The sequence below is a fragment of the Tupaia chinensis genome, unplaced genomic scaffold (genome assembly GCF_000334495.1).
Source record: "Tupaia chinensis unplaced genomic scaffold, TupChi_1.0 Scaffold000272_1, whole genome shotgun sequence".
Lineage (NCBI taxonomy): Eukaryota > Metazoa > Chordata > Mammalia > Scandentia > Tupaiidae > Tupaia > Tupaia belangeri.
This window is the reverse complement of record NW_006159754.1, coordinates 1958803-1967788: the sequence shown is the minus strand read 5'-3', so window position 1 is coordinate 1967788 and position 8986 is coordinate 1958803. Positions and strand designations below refer to the sequence as shown.

General features: G+C 40.6%; 1 protein-coding gene across 2 annotated transcripts in view; it reads left to right on the top strand.

The window, feature by feature from the left end:
• Window positions 1–8986, top strand: part of CLRN1 (clarin 1) — a 46724-nt gene that overhangs the window by 25469 nt on the left and 12269 nt on the right. Inside the window, exon 2 of one of the 2 annotated variants that reach the window (XM_006149730.1) lies at window positions 5718–5897. The exons of the other annotated variant lie outside the window; for it this stretch is intronic. Within the exon in view, the coding sequence (XP_006149792.1) occupies window positions 5718–5897 (180 nt within the window). The remainder of the gene's footprint in view (window positions 1–5717; window positions 5898–8986) is intronic. 2 annotated transcript variants of the gene reach the window in all.

Sequence of the window (8986 nt, the reverse complement as noted above, 5' to 3'; positions counted from 1 at the left end):
GCTGGGAACAGCTGCAGGCTGTCCATTTTAACCAAAGAACAGTTCATATTAGTGTTGGTCAGAAAATTGAAAGTTGTTGCTGGAATTCTGGTTGGTCATTACAAACTTAAGGATTTTTTATTTGAAAAAAGGAAAAGAAACCTGATATTTCTTCCCTGGAAATAATGTTATCCGTTTCACATGTCGCCTTCTAGAAATAGTCTCTGCCTAGACTAATTCCTGCCTAACATGCAGGAATTAGTGTCCTGCTGGGTGACTTTCTCACAAGAGAAGTGGTTTTAAGAAATTTTAATAGAATTAAAATGCTCCACATGACAATTTATTTTAGCTTCTGGTTCTTCTTTCTGGGAGGCAAATCAGTACAGCTTCTTTCTACAATTGTTGCATTTGCGTAACAATCTTCAATTTTCAGACAGACTTAACCTAGCCACCCTATCAGAGATGATGAGATTGCCACCCTTTTTACAGGTAGGGAGATGAATGGAAGTAGATTTGATTCCCAACTGCGAGTAGAAACCAAGTCAATAGTTGACCGAATACAAGAAGAGCAGGTTGGATTGGTTGGACTGTCTCAGCAGTTGGAAACTCCAGAGGGCAGATAATTGTATTTTTTTATTCTCTTTTTTTGGAGAGGTTTTTGCTACAGGGCGCGTGCGCTCGCCAGAAAGACAGAGAGAGAGAGACAGAAAGTGAGAAATCACCCCCCAAGGGGGATGGCCACACCACAATCCCTTCTCCTCCATTTTCCTCTCGGGATCTTGGGCACGCACGCACATGCGCCTGGCATGAGTTTTTTTTTTAAGCCACCGGGTTCGGGACATGAACCGCTGTCGACTACATGGGAATCCAGCAACATAGCCATTACGCTAATTGCTGGTCCCCAGATAATTGTATTTTAAGATGAGCTGTGCCCTGGACGTACAAGACCGCTATGCTCATGGAAGATGGGGCAGTGGACCACTGCATTCACTGACCATAGGTGCTTGGCATCTGTGAGCTTCAACATCCCCATTGCTGCCACCCCATTCTCCCAGAGCTTTATCTACCTGTTCACCCGTTCACCCACCTATCCATTCATAGCACTTCCAACTGATAAGGACTTTTAAAAACACAAACACAATACTATTTATATAACCAATAAAATCCATCACAATTATGAAATATCACCTAATTCTCTACCCATGTTAAATTTTCCCTGGTTATCTAAAAGCCTAGATACGGTTTGTAATCTGAACAAACAATTAACCTTGTACTTATTTAAAATGCCTCTTAATTTTCTTTTAATCTATAACAGTCACAGGGACTTTTTTTATATCTTCATTTATTCTTTTTTGGAGAGGTTTTTACTATAGGGCGCATGTACTCGCAAGAAAGACAGAATGAGACAGAGAGATAAAAAGTGAGAAATCTACCTCCCCCCCCACCCCAAGGGGCATGGCCACACTGCAATCCCTCCTCCTCCATTCTCCTCAGGATCTTGGGCACGCTCGCATATGCACTGGGCATGAGTTTAAGCCACCGGGTCCAGGACTCAAACCACTGTCAGCTACATAGGAGTTCAGTGACATAGCCATTATGCCAACTGCTGGTCCCTCTTCATATATTTTTTAAATTACTTTTGAAAGTATTTATGGGCTGGCTCCATAGCACAGTGGTTATGTGCTATGCATTGGGAGCCGAATCCCACATGATTGACTGTGGTTCGAATCTCAGCCCCATGTTGAAACATGCTGGGAACATGCACGAGCACAGCCCAAATTCTGACAGGATGGAAAATGGAGGAGAAGGGATTGCAGCATGACCACACCCCACTGGGGGCTGCTTTCTCTCTCTGTCTCTCTCAGGCAAGTTCACATGCCCTCCAGCAATTAAAAATAATTGCTTTAAGTATTTGTGTGTCCACCAAATACATAATGTTTGTAAACAAAGTAAAAAGAAAACTATTTCTAAACTGCAAACAGGTATAAAATCTGGGTTGACCCATGGTCTAGTAGTTAAGGGAGTCTGATCCCAAATAGCCAACCACAGTCAAATTCTGGCCCCTGTAACTTAAAAACACTCCAGGCTTGTGCGTGTGCATGTCCCAAATCCTAAAACGATGGATAAATAGAGGAGAAATGATCGTGTGTGACCACACCCCATCGAAGAGGTGCTTTCCCTCTCTTTCTTTCCCTGTCTGTCTCTGGTGAATGCACACACACTTTGACAATTAAAAAACAAAAAGCTATATGGTGATATGTCCCTCAATTTTCCTTCCCAGATAGAACGTTAGTAGTTTTATGTGTAGTCTTCTAGAAATTGTCTCTGCCTAGACCCACATGCTAGCCCCTGAGGCTGCTGTACCATGGTATTTAAGAGTCTGGACATGAGTTGAAATCTTTATTCTGCCACTTACTAAGTGTAAGTTCGGGGCGTGGCGCTCAACCTCTGTGCTTCGATTTTTGATAATAGTATCTATCTCATAAGGACGTTGACAAAATTAAAGTATATAAGTAAAGCACTTTAAAATTATTTGTTATTGGGGCCAGCAGATGGCATAGCAGTTACATCGCTGGATTCCTATATTGCCAACGGCAGTTCAAGTCCCATACCCAGTGGCTTAAAAACCATGCTGGGTGCATGTGCATGTGTGCCCTAGATTCTGGAAGGAGAATGGAGGAGAAGGGATTGTGAGGAAGAGAATGGAGGAAAGGGGATTGTGGCATGGTTATCCCCTCAGGGGGATGAGTTCTCATTTTCACTCTCACTGTCTCTGTCTCTCTCTCTCTGGTGACAGCACACACCCTAAGTCCAAAACCTCTAAAAAAATAATAAAAATTATTTGTTATCATATACATTCACCTTTAGCTTTTCTCTAAATGGCAGAATGCTGCACATTTCCTTTTATTGGTTTGGTTTTCTCATCTAACATCACATTTTGATAATAATTCCATACCTGTTCATATATTGTAGATTTGCTTTAGTCTTTGTAATAACTGACTAATCTTCCATGGTACTATACCAAACATGTGGGTTATCTCCAACCTTTTGTTACTACCAAAAAGTACTGCAGTAAATATCCTTGTAATTCTTTATTGGATCCATGAGCTAAAAATATCCATAAGATAAACTCCTAGAAGTGAACCAGCCTGTGGCCTGATGGTTAAGACAGCTGTACTCCACATGGCCAAACATACAGTTTGAGTCCCAAACCAGGCAGTTTGAAGAATGCTCTGGGTGCAAATGTGTACATGTCCAAAATCTCAAACAAAAGAGGAAATGGAGGAGAAAGGACTGTGGCATGACCATGCCCCATGGGGGGTGCTCTCTTGCTCTCCCTCTCTCTCTCTCAAGTGAGCACACATACCCGCTGGCAAAAACAAAACAAAACAAAAACAAACAAACAAAAAACAGAAACAAACAAACAAAATCTCCTGGAAGTGAAATTGCTGAGCTAGAGTATGTGCATTTTATGCTTTATAGATACTTCCCAACTTCTCTGAGGGGGGTTACACCAATTTATGCTCCCCCAAAATTGTACAAAGGATCTCATTTCCCTTTGTCCTAGCTAGCACGGGATATTGCTAAATGTATTGATTTTTTGTAAATAAGACTACTGAAAAATGGTTTCTCATAGTTTTAATGTGCATTTCTCTTATTATAAGAAGAGAAAGGAATTCCTGGGCAGCTAAACCTTTGTAGTCAAATAAATGATCCAGCCATGACTCCTGAGTGAAGTTGCAGGGGCCAACACATCAATACCAAAGACCTTGTCTGTACTTGACGCAGATGCTCCCTCTCGCATAGCACTAAGAACATTTCATCTATGTGGTTATTCAGTTATATCCAGAGTGCGAAGAGTTTGCTCCAACCAGTCCAACTCCATTTTCTGGTCCTTTCTCGACACATGGTCAGGAGTTGAGTATTGCAGCTGTGGGATGTGCATTTGCCCAACTGACCATTTCCGCCTCCTTGAGACATGTTCTTCCATTGGTTTCCCTGCTGTCACACTCATTGATGTTCTCCTAACTCAGTATGTCCTTATTCTTCTTGACAGGTTTTCTTCCTATTCTGTGCTGGTAGGAATGGGGGAGTCCCAAGACTTCTTCCAGTTCCTTCTCTTCCTCTGACAACAACTTCTCCATGAGTGGTATCCATGGGTTTAAATGCATGACATATTTGATGGGTTCAATACCAAGGCCAGGGGTGAAGACATTGATAATGGTTGTCTTCAGAGATAAGTTATCAATTTTTTTTATTTGTTTAGTTGCTAATTGTATGCCTACCCCCCATTTGGATATAAGTTGCATGAGACAACGGGGACTTTGTTTTGTTTATGACTGTACTTGCAGCATCTAGAACAATACCTGGCACATAGTAGGTGCTCAATAAATAAATTAAACACCTGATACATACTTGGGAAACTAAAATAGACTCAACTAAACTTCCCCTGATAGTCATGCCAGATTTGCTGATGCCTCTCCAGATAGAGGAGGCCCTACATTTATGAAGTATTTCATTTCCTCTGCAAAAAAGGAAAAACTCACCCTGATCACAAAGTCTAGAAATAGATTTGGCATGTTTTCTAAAAAGAAAATATTTCTTGTAGCACCAGAAATTATTTTCCCACAGCTTTTTGCTACATCAAAATATTGAACTTACTGAAAATACTCCATTCTTTAATCTTGGTGTGGGCTTAAAAACTTTTTTTTCTTTCTTTTTTTTTTTTTCTATTTTTTTGTAACAAAGAAAATATAAAAAGCTCCTGATGCTTGAACTCTTCCAAATATCTTCAAACTTAAAATGTCATTACAAGTTAAGACAGATTAACAACAACAACAACGACATAAAACAGTGACTACTGAGAAATCTCATTAAAATTTTGGTCATCAAAATTTACAGTTGGGTAAAAACCCAGCTTTTGTTTATTTAAATAGTTACATATGACTGAAGGCAGAAAAAAATTCCCTCAAGTCTCCCCTTTACTCGTTTTTACTGGTGAATTCTATGAATGATTCTACCTTTAAATATTTTTGTAATCCTTTTACAAATTAATAAATAAGAATGTATTCATCAGAAGGATTTTAGAAATTTTTCAAATTAAAAAAAAATTAAAAGAGATTTAATTTTTAAAATTATATTTCCAGGCTACTGTTAGTGACATGATTTTATTTATTTACTTATTTTTTAGAGAGATTTTTGCTATAGGGTGTGTGTGCTCACTGAAGACACACAGTGAGAGACAGAGAGAAATAAAATGAGAAATCACTCCCAGGGGGATGACCATGACACAATCCCTTCACCTCCATTCTCCTCTTGGGATCCTGGGCACATATGTACCTCGTGTGAGTTTTAAACTGCCAGGTCCGGGACTCGAATCACAGTCGACTATGTGAGAGTCCAGAGATGTAACCACTATGCCATCTGCTGGTTCCTAGTGACATGACTTTTTCTTTTGAGAGGTTTTTGCTATTGGGTGCGTGCGCTTGCCAGACAGACAGAGACAGAGAGACAGAAAGTGAGAAATCACCCCCAGGGGGGGATAGCCATGCCGCAATCCCTTCTCCTCCATTCTCCTCTCGGGATCTTGGGCACACATGCACATGCTCCCGGCATGAGTTTCAAGCCACTGGGTCTGGGACTTAAATCGCAGTCAACTACATGGGAGTCCAGCAACATAGCCATTACTCTAACTGCTGGTCCCGTGACATGATTTTTAATCCTTGTTTCATCTTTAGTTTTTCCAGATTTGCTCAAAGCTATACCAGTGAGCATCCACGTCAATGTCATTCTCTTCTCCACGATTCTCATTGTTTTAACCATGGTGGGGACGGCCTTCTTCATGTACAACGCTTTTGGCAAACCCTTTGAAACTCTGCATGGTCCACTAGGGTTGTATCTTTTGAGCTTCATTTCTGGTAAGTACAAAATTCTACTTCTGGAGACAAATATGCCTTCCAACGTGTCAAAAGACAGTCTACCTAAACATAATGCCATACTGGGTCATCGGGAAAGTCATGATGATTTTTGCATAGAAAAATACTGGAAAATACATCACGACTTTCCCAACCACCTAATATATGTATATATACACACTGCAGCAAAAAGTGGGGAAAAACCACAATTATGCAACTATAGGTAATTCAATAAATATATTATGGTAGCCTAATGAATAACTATGATACTGACATTAAATTATATTTTTGAAGATGTGGTTAGAATAAATGTGTGTATCAAGATGTTAGTGAAAAAAGCAATATGTAAGGTTATATAAGCAGTATGAACTCAGTTTGATTATACATATAAAAGTATAGAGAATGTACATAGAAAAACACGCATTATATATAATACACATATATATGTGTGTGTGTGTATATATTCCATGTACACCATATATGGATACACATGGAAAGTATATATGAATGTGTATGTGTATATATGGAGGAGAGGAGATGGTAGATGATAGATACTTTAGCCTGTTGGCTGTGTTTCTAACTGAGCAGTGAAACTATAAGTCATTTGTTTGTTTGTTTTTGCCATAGGGCATATGTGCTCACCAGAGAGAGACAGAGAGAGACAGAGAAGGTAAGTGAGAACTTGTTCACTCCACAATCCCGTTTCCTCCATCCTCCTCTTGACATTTTGGTCATGCGTGCATACACGCCTGGTGTGAGTTCCAAGTCATCAGGCCCTTGCTATCAGCCATGTGGGAGTCTAGTGCCTTAACCACTACACCACCTGCTGGCCTCTGCTATGGGTGATTTTAATTTTTGCTCATACTTAGCAATACTTCTAAACTTTCAATAATATGCTTTTATTCATTTATAATCAGAAAAATAAAGCTATGTCATCAGAAAAGAGTAAAGGGCCAATGCTCTACCATATTCAGGCCACGCCTGTAAGTACTGTGTCTAGCCCAATGTTAGGTGTGTTGGGGCCAAGATAAACTTCTAACCCAAGAAATTAGATAGCCAGCAAACATGTGCTACTCAATAACCGAGGCTGGGAAAATAATATGAAATCCAGGCAATGCTACAGGGTACTTATAACGCATTTACAAGGGGAAAGAAAAAGGGAGGAAAAAATAAAAGAAAAAGATAATTTTATCCTTAACTCACATGTAGCTGTTTTTCTATAGATCTCTAATTTAACCCTATTCTACATTTGGAAAACAAGAAAAAAGCTTCAGCTCTTTGTCATATTTCTAGGAAGCAAGTAGTTTTATTAATGATTTCAGGAGAAACAAGCAATTACAACTCACACCAACAATGTAATAAAAATCCTATTTAAATATTGTTTTCTTTCTTGCCCTTTAGCTGCCAGCTACACGGCAATGGGCACAAGGCCCTTCTTTCTCTGGCTAGCACTCCCTTCTCCCACATAATTCAACTCCAGCCACAAATTTTCTGGAGTTTACAACCAGCCCTGTAGGTAACAGGGCTCACTCATCCTAGAAGGCAGTGTAGCCTCTATTCATTGTTCCCTGAGCAGACTTCTTAGAGCAGACTTCACCCCATCTACATCTTGCTAATCAAATTATCCACTACCCTTTCAGCAAAGGGTCTCTCTCAAGTAGGAATTCTACAGATATTTCCCCATATCTCTCACAAGCATATCAAACAGTTTTAAATTGTACAGATAATGATTACCCTAGGGAGGTAGAGTTGAAGTCTTTATCATGTTTGTATTCCTGGCAGAACCATTCTGCATAAAGCTCTATACACAAAAAAACAATGTGTTGACTTGGAAGAGCAAACTCAGAAAGGAAATGTTAACCAATCACCTAGATAGCGCAGGCTAGAGAAATCAGAATTCAAATGGAATTAGCAGAGCAGGTCCATAGAGGTGGTAGGACTTGAGCCAGGGAGGAATGTGGTAGAATATTCTAAAGGAAGGCCAGGGGCTTTGCCACCAGAGCAGAAGAGCAAGAGCAGAAGCACAGGGTGAGAACAGACTAAGACAGTGACTCAATCTCAAGTGAAGGTTCAGATTGGAAGCGGGTGTTGGGATTACTTCCTCCTGCCAAACATTCAAAATCAACCTCGTGGATTCAGGTGATTTACTGTTTCAGAGATGACCATTGAGTCGATTGGGATCCAGCTAGAAAGCAAGACATATGTATTTTAACAGAGGACCAATAATGCATGGCAGTGATTCTCAAACTGGGGTCTCTCGATAAGTAGCATCTGCATAATCTGGAAATTTTTTTTTTATTTTTGAGAGATTTTTGCTATAAGGTGCATGTCTCTCACAGAGAGACAGAAAGAGACAGAGAGACAGGAAGCAAGAAATCAGCCCCCTGGGGGGATGGCCATACCGCAATCCTTTCTCCTCCACTCTACTCTCAGGATTTTGGGCACACACGCACACGTGCATGGCGTGGATCTTAAGCTGCCAGGTCCAGGATTTGAACTATGGTCAATTATATGGGAGTCCAGCAACATAACCATTACACCATCTGCTGATCCCTAATCTGAGAACCTGATGGAGAAGCAGATTCTGAGGAGGCCCACCCTGACCTGCTGAATCAGACTCTCTGGGGGTAGGGCCTGGCTATCTGTGGTTTAACAAGCTCTTCAGGTGCTCTGGATGCATTGATCAAGTTTGAACTGTATATTGATCAAACAGGTTTTAGAACACAGAAAAATTAAAAAGGAGACCAACTCAGAGTTGGTAATCTTAGAAAGCAGCTATTATCCCAAGGGCTAGAGGAATAAATGAAAGACTTTGGGTTCCCAGAACTGACAAGCTGGAGGAGAGACCACAGAACACTGGGTCTTATACCTTGAGAGGCTGGCACAGTAGCTCTGTAGGACAACATGAGGGGTTTTGTGAGTGGAAAAGGGTTGGAAACCCCAATTATTGCTGCCAGGGAGGAGTACTATTTTTTTTTTTTTTTTTGGGTGATTTTCACTGTAGGGCGCGTGCGCTCGCCAGACAGACAGAGAGAGACATAGAGACAGAAAGCGAGAAATCACCCCCCAGGGGGGATGGTCACGCCGCAATC